General features: G+C 40.7%; 1 protein-coding gene across 7 annotated transcripts in view; it reads right to left on the bottom strand.

Annotated features, from left to right (window-relative positions):
* Positions 1-17,534, bottom strand: part of LOC144507683 (MHC class II regulatory factor RFX1-like) — a 131,269-nt gene that overhangs the window by 21,671 nt on the left and 92,064 nt on the right. For 4 of the 7 annotated variants that reach the window (XM_078234871.1, XM_078234867.1, XM_078234870.1 and 1 more), the window contains 9 exons: positions 15,524-15,705; positions 13,259-13,378; positions 11,391-11,530; positions 10,052-10,170; positions 6,088-6,197; positions 5,675-5,826; positions 5,436-5,533; positions 2,335-2,484; positions 241-449 (listed from right to left, as the gene is read on the bottom strand). In XM_078234871.1, the coding sequence (XP_078090997.1) occupies positions 241-449; positions 2,335-2,484; positions 5,436-5,533; positions 5,675-5,826; positions 6,088-6,197; positions 10,052-10,170; positions 11,391-11,530; positions 13,259-13,378; positions 15,524-15,705 (1,280 nt within the window). The remainder of the gene's footprint in view (positions 1-240; positions 450-2,334; positions 2,485-5,435; positions 5,534-5,674; positions 5,827-6,087; positions 6,198-10,051; positions 10,171-11,390; positions 11,531-13,258; positions 13,379-15,523; positions 15,706-17,534) is intronic. The other 3 variants (XM_078234869.1, XM_078234872.1, XM_078234874.1) reach the window with 1 other exon arrangement.

Here is a 17,534-nt window from a genome sequence, read left to right as displayed (position 1 = left end):
CCATGGTTAATATTGTACAAAATCTTTGAGTTACTCATCAATACTCCTCACATGGAGATGAGGCTGCCTTGAATGCCTAAGTATAAGAAATAAAACCACGCAATATAAAATGAAAAGTTTTCTTCGAGTGATTGAAATACCATACCTCAATTCAAATAACATAATTGATCTCCTGTGCACCAATCAGATTTCCATTTAATAACACATTTTATCTTTGGAGGACAATACAATGAGACCTACCTATAGAAGGACCACTTGAGCAGGAACTGTTTGGCAGCCTTAGGGAAACTGGGACTCCCATGATATGGTTTGAGGACCTGGGTTACCACACTGTCTAACCATGATGCCCATTGCTCAAGGGAGTTCTGCTGCTGTAAGGTCACCTTAAAATCCTGCTCCAGCCTTTGCACGACACCATCCTCACAACGACACACCCATGAGGCTTGTTCCTGAGAAAATCAATGAGCCATTATTACATGCAAATCTGCTCATCAAATGTTAACAAAAGACTAGGTCTGCAGTCAGGCACCTCTCTCATTGCCATAATGCCACTCTCCAGGGGCTGATTTAGCTCTGCTGATTAGTTTCACATTACATGACTCATAATCAATGTAACATCAACTCCTGGTCGAACCTACGAATGCAAATCTGACATAAGTCACAAGTAGTGTTTGGCTTGATTGATAGCATCCTTTCGGAGTCAGAAGTTTGGATGTTCAAGCTCTGCTCCAGGACTTCAGGTGAATTTGACACTTCAATACAGTACTAAGAGAATGCTGCATTGGTCAGATGAGACATTACACCTAACCATGATCTCATTGAATGGCAGAGCAGGCTTGAAGGGCCAAGTGGCCTATTCCTGCTCCAAAGTTATACGTTCATCTGACTCTTATCTACTTGCTCTGGTGGTTGACATGGATGTTAAATAACCCATGACATGACTCTAAGATCTGAGTTTTCCCACTGCCCTTGCCAACATTCTTCCCTGAATTCAAGGCATCAAAAGAAGATTACTGATTTAATTGCCATTTGTGGGATCTTGCTAAGTCCACATATAATAGCGCAGTTGCACTGAAAACTAATTAGCTGAATGTGAAGTACTTTAAGACCTGATGAAGATCTATATCATTGCAAGTCTTCCTTTAACAATACTGATCAAAGCTCTCCAGCTACCACATTGATATGGCATTTGCTTTAAAAGAGCTTAAACAGACATCACATGTACTGGATTTTTATCACACTGACCTGTTCACCCTGTATTCGACAGACTCACATTTTACCCTGTGACTTTTGTTTTCTTCCTCTCACGGAAGTATGTTATGTTGCGGTATAGCTTCCTACATGTTGAGGGGGTTCTGGACCATTCTCCAACTGAGTATACTTATGCTTTTCAGCCATGGGATATCAGAGTTAAGGCCGAACCTGGCCTTGCCCGACTGCTGCACATTGTCATTTTCAGCAGGGGCCAAAAGGATAACAATTAGTTGAGGTAACTTCTGCTTAATCTTTGTTTTCCCTCCCCAAGCTGGGACACTAAGTCCACATAATGGACTGCTTTTCCAGTCAGCTGTGAAGCAATGATGCTCAACTTTGACATCTGAGGTGCCGAGTTCCTTTATTAATAGTAGTTTGTTTCTGGGGCTAAGACAGGGGGATCTCCAATCATAAAGCAGCAGTGGTGACATCAAGCAAGGTAAGCAGCCAGTTACAGTGAAGTATTCTCACAGACAGCAAACCGGGAAGTAAAAATATTCACCACTTTTAATTTAGTTTTGTTTATAGTTGGCAAAATGAATACTTGGGATATACAGATGGGATTAAGGTTATAGGTAAAATACCATAAAGTTTGGGGAAAAAATGTCATTTTAAAAGTGAAATTTCTTTTTTATAATTGAGAAATTTAACAATTCAACAAATATAAAATTACTCTTTCAATGACATTGGGGCTGCTTAGACTCATGAACTTAGTCCATCCATAAATATGCTGTTAAAAATCCAGTTGCAGCTCATTCTAACAGATGCAAATTTTTCAAGGGTTTTGACAAAGAGACTAAGAGCACAAGAATGGAAAGTTCTAGCCATTTCATGGATTTCCAATTGATTGCAGTCCAGCGGACCTCCAGCGCGGACCCTCTGTTCTGAAAAACAATAATTTCTCTCACACCAACCACCGGCTTTCTGCACTTAACTGTGGACTCCAGAAGTTGCTGTCAGTTTGAATGGAGCAACAATAGCAACCAGGTCATTCTTCCCTTAACATTACTTGCTTGAGATCAGCTAACTAAAATGACCATGACTGGGTCCAGAACTTTCCTTTGGTGCAGCGCTAGTTACCTGAACATTTGCAAAATCTACTCGGTTTAAATCACTCAGCATCTGGTTAATCTGTGCCGTATTCTGAAGTACAGCACGGGCTGCCTGAGCAAGATGGTTTAAGGATGTATAACGTCTCAGAGTCTGTGCAAAGGCACTTGCCGCTGCCACCTGCAAGAGGTAGAAATGAACAGCAATGAATGCTTAAAGAATATTTTAAAATTTATTAACAATGGGCCAATGGTGTGAGAGAGGAACGATTAAGGACAAATTTATTTTCTGGCATAGAGCTTTAAAACATAACTTTAAATGAGGCATCTATAAGTTAAGAATAAAATGAATTTAAATGTTATAATTCTAAGAGGACTACACCTTGAATAAATACTTCACTCGCAGATCTTGAAACAATGTGCAACAGAGCAGTGTTTCAAGCTGAAAATGGAAGTGAAGCTCAGCGTCAGTATCAACTTTGACACAAACAAACTGACCTCTAGGATAAATGGGACCATGCTATTTGAGACGATGGAGTGAATACATGCTATACTCTGAAATATGAACCTATAAAACTGTTTTAAAGCTGTATTGGTAGTAATATATATTTTTATGCATTATACGCATGGGTGAGATTCTCAAGCCTCCCAGCCGTGTGTTTCCCGCCCGCAGGAGGTGGTGCTTTGTTTGCTGGCGGTGGGATTCTCTGCTCCCGCCGCTGTCAACAGGAAACCTGCAAGCTGGGGTGCACTGCCGGTCGGACCGGAGAATCCCGTCGGCAGTGAATCCTGGCCCATATCTTTCAACTGGTCTGATTTTGTAGGTCAATTACAAAGCTTTTCCTAATGTCCTGATAGAATTTTAAATGTTCCTGGTACTATTCCAACTTTCAAAGAACAGTACAGCACAGGAAACAGGCCCTTTGGCCCTCCAAAATTCCTTGTAGTTACGGGAGCCAGATGAAATTTATGGTGAATTATATCCCGCCCATCCTGCAGTGCATTTGGGTTTTGAAATGTAACCAGTCTGACTGACACCTCAGGCTTTCCATAGACCTGGCCTGTTTATGCAATTATGACCAAGGATCTTGATCATAGACAATGCCATCTCAAACCACACCATTAGACCGCTAGACCAGGTTCCTAGTCAGCCCTGAACTGAGTTTCCAATCGTATATACCTTCTACCTCAACTACTACCTAAGTCCATCCTCATAATATCACCAACATGCACTTCTTCTCAGCAGATCAGTTCCTGAAACTCTTCTCAATGTCTTTGTTACCACCAGATCTAACCGTTCCAATGCTCACCTGGCTAGATTCCTTTCCACCACCCTCCATAAATTCAGCACATCCAAAACACAGCTGTCCCTAACTTATATCACACCATGTCCTGCTTGCTCTCCATCCCTGTCCTTCTTGAGGTAATTGGTTCCTGGTTGCTTCAATTGTAAATTCTCATCCTTACGATCAAACATCATGGCCTGCCCCTCACCATCTAATCTCTTCCAGCCTGACCACTGGCAAACTCTTCATTTCTCAGACCCTTGGCTTCTTGCACATCCCACTATCCCTTCGGCAGCAAATGTCTTTAACCATTTTCGGCCTTTGGAACACCGTCCCTATTATTTTAGTTTTAAGACCTTTCTGAAAACACACCTCATTGACAAAGCTTTTCCTTACTCCTCCGAATATTTCCTTTTTTGGCTTAACATCCATTTTGCCCGAACACACTTCTATAAAGTGCCCTAAGATGCTTTTCTAGCACTTTATAAATACCAGCTATTAGCGAAGTTTAAATATTCATGTTCTTAAGCATGGTAAAATTTGCCTCATGTCAGTCATATTTCTCCTGAAATTTCAGGCTGTGTTGCTGATTTTCAAGTTTGTCAGTTAGGTGCAAGTGACGTGATTCCATGTTGCATGACAGTATTGATTTGATAAGGCTGATAAAATGCAGCCTGGGATGGTGGCACAGTGGTTAGCACTGCTGCCTCACAGAGCCAGGGACCCGGGTTCAATTCTGGCCTCGGGTGACTGTGTGGACAACAAAGAACAAAGAACAGTACAGCACAGGAAACAGGCCCTTCGGCCCTCCAAGCCTGTGCCGCTCCTTGGTCCAACTAGACCAATCGTTTGTATCCCTCCATTCCCAGGCTGCTCATGTGACTATCCAGGTAAGTCTTAAACGATGTCAGCGTGCCTGACTCCACCACCCTACTTGGCAGCGCATTCCAGGCCCCCACCACCCTCTGTGTAAAAAACGTCCCTCTGATGTCTGAGTTATACTTCGCCCCTCTCAGCTTGAGCCCGTGACCCCTCGTGATCGTCACCTCCGACCTGGGAAAAAGCTTCCCACTGTTCACCCTATCTATACCCTTCATAATCTTGTACACCTCTATCAGATCTCCCCTCATTCTCCGTCTTTCCAAGGAGAACAACCCCAGTCTACCCAATCTCTCCTCATAGCTAAGACCCTCCATACCAGGCAACATCCTGGTAAACCTTCTCTGCACTCTCTCCAATGCCTCCACGTCCTTCTGGTAGTGCGGCGACCAGAACTGGACGCAGTACTCCAAATGTGGCCTAACCAGCGTTCTATACAGCTGCATCATCAGACTCCAGCTTTTATACTCTATACCCCGTCCTATAAAGGCAAGCATACCATATGCCTTCTTCACCACCTTCTCCACCTGTGTTGCCACCTTCAAGGATTTGTGGACTTGCACACCTAGGTCCCTCTGTGTTTCTATACTCCTGATGACTCTGCCATTTATTGTATAACTCCTCCCTACATTATTTCTTCCATGTTCTTACATTCTCCCATGTCTGCATTGGGTTTCCTCCGGGTGCTCTGGTTTCCTTCCATACTCCAAAGGTGTGCCAGTTAGGTGGATTGGCCATGCTAAAATTGCCCCTTAGTGGCAGGGGGATTAGCAGGGTAAATATGTGGGGTTGCAGGGATAGGATGGGATTGTTGTCAGTGCAGGCTTGATGGGCTAAATGGCCTCCTTCCGTACTGTAGGGATTCTATGATTCTAATATGGTCATGCTTATATTTGTCTTTCCTAAATCTATAGTGCAATGCCTCTAGTATCAGATTACACTTAGAGAATTTAGACACCCATCTTACCTTCACACGAACCATTTCTTCAGGAACGTTCATCATAGCATTGGTTAACCAGCTTTCCAAACTTTTTGCAAAATTCCGAATTGCTTGAGTCAAGGCACCTGGAAGGCGATTAACTGCAGTCAATTGCTGTGGACAATGATTCACAGTGCACTCAGGCTAGCAAACATATATCTACAAAGTTGTTCTAGTCATAATTCTAAATGACTGATGAATTATTTAATTGTCCTGGAAATACTCACTCGGGATAGGCCGCAAGACATCTGGGATAAGGATCTCCACCAGACCTTGGTAAAGCATGTTATCACAGTATTTCGTCCACTTCAGGGAAGGCTCATACTTACAGAGAACAACCAGACATGACTTAGGAAGGCGTTTCTCAGCTTCATCGTGACTGCAAAAAATAAATAACATTGTGGACATTGCTAGTGACTATATAATTTTTTTAGTTTCGCTCTTGATTCCTAAAGAAGGTCCTGACAAAATACTAAACAGTTTCTAAAAAGCTAACTTTAGATGCCATTCTGTTGGAATTAGGACAGTTTTACATTATTCCTCGAGTCCAATGCAACACCCACACCCACCTTATCTGTGGCTCACTTCAGTCTCTTTCCTACCCTCACTTTTAGAATTCCTTTCTTTGTTGGTCACTCACACTGATAATCCTGAGCCATCACTGGACTGGGAAGTGTTGTATCGCCAAAATGTCTTCCACAAGGTTTCGACCAGAGTAAACTGAAGATTGACCATCACATCTAGGATTGCCTAGAGACAAAATGAAGACATTTGAAGAGGTTAAGAATCATAGAATCCCTACAATACAAAAGGAGGTCATTCGGCCCATTGAGCCTGCACCCACAACAATTCCACCCAGGCACTACCCCATAACTCTACGTATTTACCTTGCTAATCCTCCTGACACTAAGGCGCAATTTAGCATGGACATTAAACTTAACCCTTTTTGGACTGTGGGAGGAAACACACACAGACACGCCGGGGAGAACATGCAGACTCTGCACAGTCACCCAAAGCCAGAATTGAACCCGAGTCCCTGGCACTGTGAGGCAACAGCGCTAACCACTGTTATTGCTATTTTAGTGGTAATTCAGGTTACAATGCCATTAATAAATATAAAAGGAATGTGAATTAATGTATTAATTCCAGTAAATCCACTGATCGATTTCAATACAAGTGAAACACATCATCAGTTCCAAGGAAAGTAAGGCATTGACTAGATTAAAGACCAAAATAATAAATTGGGGAAAAAAACTAACTTAAATGAGATGAGAATGGAACTAGAGAAAATAAATGGAACATTTTACTGACAAAGAAACAGAGTAGCAGTGGGAGATATTTAAAAAGGATCAATAGAATTCAAGAAAAATATATTCCACTAAAATACAAGAAAAAAATAGCCAGTAATGACACACCATGGATCAATAAAGAAATAAGGGATAAATTGCAACTAAATACATTGGCCTACATTGGCAGGAATTTAATGTGGACTATGGGGGATCTCACCCAGTGGTCGGAGAACTGATGGAAGACCCGCATTGGTTTTCTATGGGAGATCTAACACTATTACATTCCGATCAGGCATTTAACTGGGCAGCATTGGACCTCCCATCTATCATGTACCCAGCAGGGTGTAAATCCACCTCCCTCAAAACCTGCACCCCCAGTGAGGGAGGGTGATTGCAACAGGGTTTGCTGGGTAGCCTCCCCAAAGTAGCATGCCCCATCTGTTGCACAAGGCCCTTAAAGTAGCCAATTAAGGGCTTCAATTGGCTTCCAGGAGGGATGACCACCCCCCGAGTCTTCACGTAGCATACATGATGGGAGGGAGGTGGAAGGGTAGCAGGAATTCCACTCTGCACTGTCACACCCTGTCATATGCTCCCCCATCTTCCCTGGTTGGGGGGAGGTTATTAAACTAAATTCCACCCATTGTGGACATAGACAAAAAGCAGAAGATGAAAAATGGTTATACAAAGAAATTAGGACAGAACTAAAAATGAAATAGGAAGGTAAAGTGAAATTACAGTTAAATTATCAAGGATATATAAAGAAATAATAAAACACTCTACAGACACAAACAAAAGAAAATTATAAAGGCAAAATTATTAAATGATTATTGTGCCCTAGCATTCACCAGAGAGACTAACACAGTGCATGTGACAATAGAAAAAAATCGAAAACAATATCGATACGATTAATGAAAGGGAAAAGTGTTGGAGGATTGGTGGTTGGCCGTTCCTTTTTTTAAGAAGGAGAGATAGAAAAAAATCCAGGGAACCGGTTAGCTTCACATCGATGGCAGGAAAGATAATAGAATCTTTACTGAGGTGAAATAGAAAAACATCGAGAAAACAAAAGTGAACAAAAGTGAACAAGAAAACAAAAGAGAAAACAATAGTGTAAAAGAAAACCCTTGACCAATCTTACTGAATTATTTGAAGTAACAGAAATGGTTGATAAAGGTAATGCAGTAGACATAATGGGGGCGATCATCCAGGCACACATGCCTTAATGGTCACGCCAGTGGGAGGTCCTCACTGGTGAGGGAATAGCGCCCTCTAGTAGTCAGCACCAGCTTCTGGCAACTGGCGCGAATCACACTTTGCCTCATTTTTATTTTGTTTCAAGAGCCATATGATTGCGGTTGGGAGCTCACCCAAAACATGGGCGTGATTCTCTTTTGTTTTCATGTTCGTTCAGCACTTAGAATTTTTTTTTATGACCCCCCCCCCACACACACACACACACACACACACACACACACACAATGTATTCAGATATTTTTCAGTCATTTTCTGGCACTTATGTAGTTGGGAACATTTGCGCTCCATATCAGCCTAAGCCTGAATATTGTCCAGATCTTGCTGCATGCAGCCACAAACAGTTTCATTACCTGCAGAATTGCATGCTCCGTAAACATCAGCAAACATTCCCACTTCTGACTTTGGAAGGTCATCGATGAAGCAAATGAAAACTACTCGGGCATTGCCTGAGGAACTCCAACAAACACAACCATCTTCACGTGTTGGTATGTCTCCAGTCAGTGAAGTTTTCCACCTGAGTTCCACTAAATTAAATTCAATTTTACTAGGATTCCTTGGTGCCACACTCAGTCAAACGCTGCCTTGATGTCAAGGACAGCCACTCTCACAAAGAACAAAGAAAATTACAGCACAGGAACAGGCCCTTTGGCCCTCCACGCCTGCACCGACCATGCTGCCCGACTTAACTAAAACCCCCTACGCTTCCGGGGACCATATCCCTCTATTCCCATCTCATTCACGTACTTGTCAAGACGCCCCTTAAAAGTCACTACCGTATCCGCTTCCACTACCTCCCCCGGCAACGAGTTCGAGGCACCCACCACTCTCTGTGTAAAAAATCTGCCTCGTACATCTCTTTTAAAACTTGCCCCTCGAACCTTAAACCTATGCCCCCTAGTAACTGACTCTTCCACCCTGGGAAAAAGCTTCTGACTATCCACTCTGTCCATGCCTCTCATAATCTTGTAGACTTCTATCAGGTCTCCCCTCAACCTCCGTCGCTCCAGTGAGAACAAACCAAGTTTCTCCAACCTCTCCTCATAGCTAATGCCCTCCATACCAGGCAACATCCTGGTAAATCTTTTCTGTACCCTCTCCAAAGCCTCCACATCCTTCTGGTAGTGTGGCGACCAGAATTGAACACTATATTCCAAGTGCGGCCTCACTAAGGTTCTATAAAGCGTCAACATGACTTGCCAAATTTTAAACTCAATACTCCGGCCGATGAAGTCAAGCATGCCGAATGCCTTCTTGACTACCTTCTCCACCTGCATTGCCACTTTCAGTGACCTGTGCATCTGTACACCCAGATCCCTTTGCCTATCAATACTCCTGAGGGTTCTGCCATTTATAATCTTGGTCTTTACCTTTGGAATTATTTTGTCAATGTTTGGACTGAGGTTGTCGTGTTTGTCGCTGAATGTTCCTGACAGAACCCAAACTCGATTGTCGTGAGCAGATTATTGGTCAATGACATCTTCCATCACTTTGCTGATTATTGACAGTAGGCTAATCCAGATTGGATTTGTCCCATTTTTGTGGGCAGGAGATACCCAGGCAACTTTATGCTTTGATATGTAGGTTTAAAAAAAAAATTACTCCATCCATAAAGCCAATGCTCAGAATGGGCCAGGCAAAACCAAATCCATTCCTTGCTTGCTCCAAAAAAAACAAATTCAAAATCCAATTGAATCCAATTCCTGGTCCCCACAAAAGAGACAAACAAGATCCAAGCTGACAAGATAAGACATTGCACCCCATCTTGAACTGACGCTTGGTCTTAGCCAAAAGGTTGAAAACCAGTGTTGCAGGTGTGCTGAAGTAGTCTGGCTAGAGGTGTGGTTAGTTGTTCAGCAATACAGCCTTGATGTGTCTGGCCCCATTACCTTTGTGCTAGGATCCTGTTAAAGACTCGCACAATAAGTATGGAAAGGCAGATTAAAGAGACCCATGGTTTGCTCCTGTCCAAAGCATTATGTCACTAAATTAAAATTTTAACTTTTATGTGCAGTTTTTGAAACTTGTGATTTTATTTGGATGTGTCAGGAATTATAATACCTCACAGTGCTCCCGATAGAGTAGTTGGAAAGCCTTGATGTGTTCCATAGTGATACCATCTGGCAACGTTTTTCCCTGCAAGTCTATTTCAACAAATTCTGGTAGAGCCCGAGAGGCATCTGTAATATATTATACAACGAAGAATGCAATCACAACTTAGTATTCTTAATATTATTCTTAATAAAGGCATCAAACACTGAAAAGTGAATCTGTCGTAATCTTGATCAGTGGTCAGGCCCTTTGTGTAGGTGACAGCACTTATTTTTACAGTCTGTGATCTCAGATTTGAGTTCTAAAGTTACCCAATAATGAAATCTGTCAACTTAAAATGAAGGAAACGCAGGGGCTGTTCTTGGACCATCATGTCGAATAACTAATTAGAAGGAGATAGGGAGAATTGGCAGTAATTGTCAATCTGCTGTATTCGTTAAATCAGTTGCAGAAAGCCCTTGATGATGGTCATGGAAATGAAAGCCACTCTACTCCCGACAAGAAGGTTTTTAGGCTGGACATAAGAGTATGGTTGGCATATTTTTGAAATAATATTAAGTAAAGCTCCATCAAAAACACAAATTTGTGTTTTGTATAACATGTCATAATATTTACACTTGGATAATTGATACTTTGCTCATCAGATGGGTAAAGTTGTTGGGAAAACACAAGATTTTATTCATAACCAAAGATAATAATCAGAGCATCTTACAGTAATCTTTGATGCTTCAACACAAAATTGGCAGTCTGCATTTTCTCCAGCTCATTAGCTCTACAAAACAGTACTGCTTGCTCATCTAAATTTTTCACCTCAAACTGCTCCTCCCAATGGGAGTACAAATGATGCCCACCACTAATGCAAAGACATGAAGATATGATTTTAAATAATGTATGTATTTTACAAAAGTTCATAAAAGCAAGGTCATAAAAGCGACTTCACTCAGATTTTCCCACAGTTGCTTATTCATGTGCAGGGCCTGTTAGGTTCAAATGTATGTTTAATAATGAAATAAGAGATCTGATGCAACAGTGGGAAATTATCTGGAGAAGCCAGTGGAAGTAAAATTATATCTAAAAAATGTCTTATTCCATTCATTTTACTAATGAAAATTAGCAGGGTAAATACATGGGGTTACGGGGATAGGGCCTGGGTGGGATTGTCGTCGGTGCAGGCTCGATGGGCCGAATGGCCTCCTTCTGCACTGTCGGGATTCTATGAAGTGAGGAGTGTTTAAATAGTCAATATTAATATGTTATTCATGACTGCCTCAGCTTACAATGCAAAATACATTATCTGCATTTGCCACGGAGGAATTGATCAGGTTTTGAAACTGCTTTGGTAACTCACCCAAGAACTGCTGATACTGCTGGACCTGTGCGCTGATATCTGACAGGCCACCACCCTGCTGTTGCCCAACTCCCATACCATTTGTCATCCCCTCCACCTTCTGGATTGGCTTGAGTCTGTAGCATGAAGGAGAAAACGGACTGAAATACAGTCCATTCCTTAATGGTCAAAGTAGCATTTTCCAAAAACAAAACTGAAATATAGAATCAAACTTACTTTTTCACTGTTGCCATTTGATTCCAGAATTGTTATACAGGAATAATTAGTGCTCGGAAAGGGACATTCTGTCATAAGTGCTCGCCCAAGCACTGACACTGATGTAACAATAATTTGGAAGACAATTGACAAACATAACCTCATAATACTACCTGCAAAATTTACAAAAAAACTCTCAGCTTATATTAGCAGGTTCACAACTTTTGACCACAGTTGCAGTGGGTAGCAAATGGCATGACACCATGATGCTCAACATGCTACTGACATGCCAGTTAATCAAGATATTGGAATTCTTCATTGGCAGAACGTAAAGAGTGATGTTCCTCAAGAGTCTGCGCAGGGGCCTCAGTTTTCCATCATATATTTGAATGACTGAGATGAATAAATGAAGAATTGCATATCCAAGTTAGGAGGCACAGTAATTTGTGTGCAGGGGAGCAGGAAGTTACAAAGGGACACAGACAAAGTGAGTGTACAAAACTATAGCAGGTGGAGTACAATTACAAGTGACATCCACTTTGGGTTTTAGAAAGACAAATCAGAATATTTTCTTCTCGGTGAGAAACTATTAGCTGCAAAAGGCTAGAGGGAGTCCACGTACAAAAAACACTAACGGTATAACAAAGTAATCAAAAGGACAGCAACTCGAATGTTAGGCTTGATCTCAATCTGGTTATAATTCATGGTTAGACAGAGCTTGGGTCATTCATATTGGCCTTGGGAGAGGTATAGCAAAGATGTACTAGAATCCATTAAATCAAAGAATTAATTGTGATGATAAGTTGTATAAACTTAGCTTGTATTCCTTTGGGTTTAGAAGGATGAGGTGCGATCCAAACAAGATTTTTTAAAATGATAAAAAATAAGCTATTTCTCTGCTTGCAGGACCCCGAAAATGACAGCATAATACTATAGTCAGAGTCTGGGGGGGGTGGGTGGGAAATCAGAAAGCAACCCTTCACAGCAAAAATAGTAGAAAAAAGGCTATGACAGCTATGCAAATTGTAATATTCAAACCTGAATGACAGAGTTTTGTTAGTTAAACTGATCAAGCCATACCAAGGAAAGATAGATAAACGGAGGGAGGTATAGATCAGTTATTATCTCTTTGAACAGATTCAAGGTGCTAAACGGTCAACTTCTGGTCCTATGTAGGATTCATCAAATGGCCTGGTGAGTAGGACATATCATGCAGCATTTATTAGACTGGGCTAATCAAGACATAAGGTTCCTTGAGAAGGAAAACTGTGGTTAGGCAATTTGCTTTTAACGGAGTAACTTCCAGTCTTGCTCAGGGTCCTTTTTGCTGTATTTGAAAACAATTACCTGAAGGAAATACAAAGTGCAGATAGTGGACGCTGATGGGTGAGCTGACTCTGGAATAAGGCATGTTGGACAGTCCCAGGAGTGTTCCTTTTCACTAATCAATAACAGAGTTACTGAAAACCGTTTTGACAAATGTTAAGTAATATTAGATCTTTGAAAATTTTGGAAGCTCTAATGGATACCACCATAAAAAGAGGAGGAGACACATCTTTGAATTTGGAAATGAAAGGATTATCTTGAAGGTATATACTTTCCTAATCTGAACCTGTTATTGATTCAGAATAATCAGCGTCAGCATTAGTGGGACCCTTCTCTTGTCCACTCACCTCTGTTTCTGTGTGAACGGTTGTTGTCTTATGGCCAGATGCTGCTGATCCTCTATCAGTCGAATTAGTGGTGAGTTTGCTTTAATGCGAAGCCCATAATAGTGGTACTTTGAGTTTCCCCTATAAATGAAGAAAAATGGTTTCTGAGCAGTAGCTTGGGGTAACTTTCTTGAGAATGCATTCACGGTATCAACATTTGCACTCAGGATACATTAGTGTATTGGCTATTTAGTGGATTAGTGTTCCAGAGGCCTGGATTAATAATCTGGAAATATGAATTAAATTCCTACCATAGCATTTAATTCATTAAATAAATCTGAAATGTAAAGCTAGTATCAGTAATGGTAACCATGAAACTACCAGATTGTAATAAAAACCCACCTGATCACTAATGCCGTTTAGGGAAGGAAAATTGGCACCCATACCCAGTTTGGCCTATATATGACGTGATTGACTTAATGGTCATCTGAAATGCCCTAGAATGCTACGCAGTGTGGACAGCAAATGCTGATGTTGCAGTGACGTCAACATCCATTGAGCGAATAAAAAAATATTCTCTGGAGTAATAAACAAATCCTTCCTATTGATGTCAACTTCAAACACTCCAAGTCATAAACTGACTAATCCCAGTGGCTGATATTCATATGGAAGCACCAGGTATTGCTTAAAATCAGCATACTAGACTACAGCTCTGAGGTGAACTCAGCACATTCCTCAGAAATAAATCCAGAACCAACCTGCCAATTTCAAATGGAATCAAGAAATAAAAGGAAAAATGGCTGCAAGTAATTCATCATTTCATTCGACTTCTATTTTCAGTTGTGTAGTCTTTTAATTTGTTTTTCTCTTGCATGCATCTTTCTTGTAACTTTTAAAACGAAATAACCTTTTATTTACATTTGCTCTTGCAATACAATAGTTCTAATCCTATTTACTTCCTGCACAGATCTTGCTTAATGCCATTTAATACCAGTCTAATATCAAACGCTTATTAAATCCTGACAGAAAAGATGCTGCTGGCTATGCTGAGCTTTTGTCTTATCGTATTTTTGGTTTCTGTAGAATTTATTTTCCACTTTTTGTGACTGCTTTTCTTGGACATTCCAATCTTTACACACAGTACCTACTCTGACCACACAGTGGTGCTACCACACAATGTCAAAATTGTATTTTTAAAGGGAAGATTAAAACATTTATTAAATCGCTTGGTTCAGCTCTATTATCATGTGCTCTATCACCCTCAAGAGTAGAAAGCTACTTTTTGGGAATAAAATGGTAATACATGCCAGTTCAAGTCCTCTAGCTGTTGACTCCAGGCTTTCTTCCCTCACTGTGACATTTTCTAGGTGATTGCACATATGTACAAAATATAAATATTGCTGCAATTATCTGGTTTTTAAAAAATGTCAATTTGGCAAGCCAAGCAGTTGTATCAGAGAGCTGCTAGCAGAGGGCTGCAGTGGTCGGTTCACAAGTCTAACACAGCTTCCGATCACCGATCATTTAATTCTCTACCCTACTCCCATCTCTTTCTTCTCTGCCTCCTACACTGTTCCAATGCAGCTCGATGTAAACTCAAGGAACATCACCTCATCTTCTTTGATTCGGCACTTTATAGCCTTCAAAGCTAAGTTTCAATCATAACTTCTACTCCCATTTTTTTTGGCTGACAGCTGTTAGTGATGATTTGTTTAGATGTCTGTAATTTTACACCCTCTTCCAGATCCATCTTTCATTTCTTTACTTGTCCAATGACCATCTCCCTTTACCTTGCCCGATCATTCCTTTTGATCTGTCCTGCCTCTCACCCTATCAAAGAGCTATTCTTCAGTGCACCTGCATTTGCTGTAAATCTGTTAAATCTCATTTTTGCCCAGTTTTCGATGAAAGGTAATCAACCCGAAATATTAACTGTTTCTCTCTGCAGAGCTGCTGCCTGACCTGCTGAGAATTTCCAGCTGTCTTTATTCCAGATTTCCAGCATCTGTCATATGTTGTGAAGTTAGAAATGCATCACACATTTATATAAACGCATTATTACAAACGTCACTTCGTGAAAATTTGTTTGTGCTGAAAGTTACAACGGGCAAGTTCTCAAGAAGTTTAACTTGGAACAAGAGCCAGAAGATAACTTACATTTGAGCACTGGAATATTTTCAGTGTCAGTCCATACATTCAACTTTAATGAATCATTTCTGAAATGCCCCTTAGCTAGTGAGTCTGAATTACGCTGAAGGCCCTACAAAAGGGATAGAGAAAGCTAACCGTGTGCCAAGTCTCCGGGTCCGGAGTCCCATGAATACCGATCGTATCAGTTTTCCAAATGAGGCAGCATTTACAGGCTCCAGTTTCTGCTCCTGACAGTGTAGCAGATAGTGACAGTATAGAGTGCTTCGAGGCAAACTCACTCCTTCTGCTGTTTCATAGTTATCTAATAACCACTGAACCTGTGTAAGAACAAGAAGAATGTTTTTTTTATTACTTTCATTCATCATTTTCCTTGCAACACTATTTTACTGGGAATCTAAGTTAAGAAAATGTTCAGTTTGTCAGACTTTACATCTGTTTAATGTAACTGGAAAAAGAACTACATCGACAGCAAAGTAACTTTACAATGTAACAGACTGAAAATCCACAGGAGCGATACAAATGACAATAGTTCAGGCCTGAAATTTTTCAAGATTCACTCAGTGTGTGGCATTTCACAGGTAAATTAAACAGCCAATTAGTCTGTTGGTGCATTGCTCATGGAAAATAATAAAGTGAGGTAGATTTTCAATTTGCTAGCTGGACACTGAACAGGTGTTGCAGATCAGCTGTCATTACAGAAACTATCCCTTTTTAATTGTTTTAATGGAAATAAAATTAGGTCGTTTCTACGTGAAGAGGCCAATCCACAACACCTTTCTCATTTCTAAGTGGGTAAAATTGAAATTCTGATCCTGTTGTCCATGCTTCATAATTTTGTGTCCTTCTGTTTGATTTTCAATCATTCCCTCTGCACCCCTCTAACTTTCTCACTCATTTTGTCTTTTCTCCTCTCTCCCTCTTTCTGTAAAGCTTTCCACTCATTGCCTTTCTTCTGTATATGTCCCTCTGACTGCTCTGTCTGAAGGTATAAGATGCACACACATTAACGATCTGTCACTGTCTCTGACGAATTCCACAGGCACAGAGGTGATTCCTTTGTATTTAATGAGAATAATACAAAAGTATCACAATTGTGACAAAGTTTTCTGCCTCTTCCAATAGCTAAAATAGTACGATAGGTGCTTAAAGAACTCCAATTCATTTTGAATCAAATGCTTTGTGCACAAAAATATTAGTGCTTTGTACACTGCGTTTTGTGTCACATAGTTGCAGTATTTCCTAAAATGTCCAATTCTGTACCCGTTACAAAGCCCTATACAAGGTGTTATTTTCACAAGGTAGTCCAATTCAACAAAAGGGTCGTACATGACATGGGGTAAATGTAACAGTCACAATTAATTGACATTGGTACAATATATCCACTGTGCCTGTGAATAAATGCTTTTACATTTTTCAGTGTCTAACACTGAAAAAACTTCCTCTGGCTCCTCCACTCACATTTTCCTGAGATGGTTCAACAAAATACGTCTACATTTTATCAGGTTACTTGACACAACATGCAATATGAAAGATAGGCAGCAAACAATTCATTGATAAAATATTTTTGCTCTTGTATCTATATTGTATGGGAGTATCTTAGTGGCTATAACACTGAGGGTTCAAATGATTACATAAAACACTGAGATGTCAACTCTTGCCATTCATATCATGAGAACTCTCAATCGGAATACAGCCACGTAATGCTCCAAGTAGTTTTTTTTTGCATTTAAATGAACAACAAACATGAATATAACAAAGCTTTTAATGGAAATATATATCTATGTTTACTTTGAATTTATTCCCAATTTTATCCAAGGTGCTGCTCGCCCACAGATAGCATCCTTCAGCCTGGAGACTAGGATGGTCTGGTGCGCAGATTTCTCTACCACAGCTGTCAATGCTGTTCCATGAAATAACAACAGAAAATACACTTGCTGTGCTGCAAGTCTATTGTCTCAGCTTTTTCAAAAGAGCGTCCCAAATTAGAAATACATTACATCTAGCAAAAACTGATTGAATTTGGTCTCAAAAGTGGCATGCAATTTAGAGCGACAAGCAATCCTGTGACCCAGACCTTTGACCATCTGGTTGGGAGGCAGGTGTTCTAACATTTGTGCTACTGGACCACCCTTATCGAACAGTACAA

The sequence above is a fragment of the Mustelus asterias genome, chromosome 19 (assembly GCF_964213995.1).
Source record: "Mustelus asterias chromosome 19, sMusAst1.hap1.1, whole genome shotgun sequence".
NCBI lineage: Eukaryota > Metazoa > Chordata > Chondrichthyes > Carcharhiniformes > Triakidae > Mustelus > Mustelus asterias.
The sequence above is the reverse complement of the archived record's forward strand: the minus strand, read 5'-3'. Positions and strand labels throughout refer to the sequence as shown.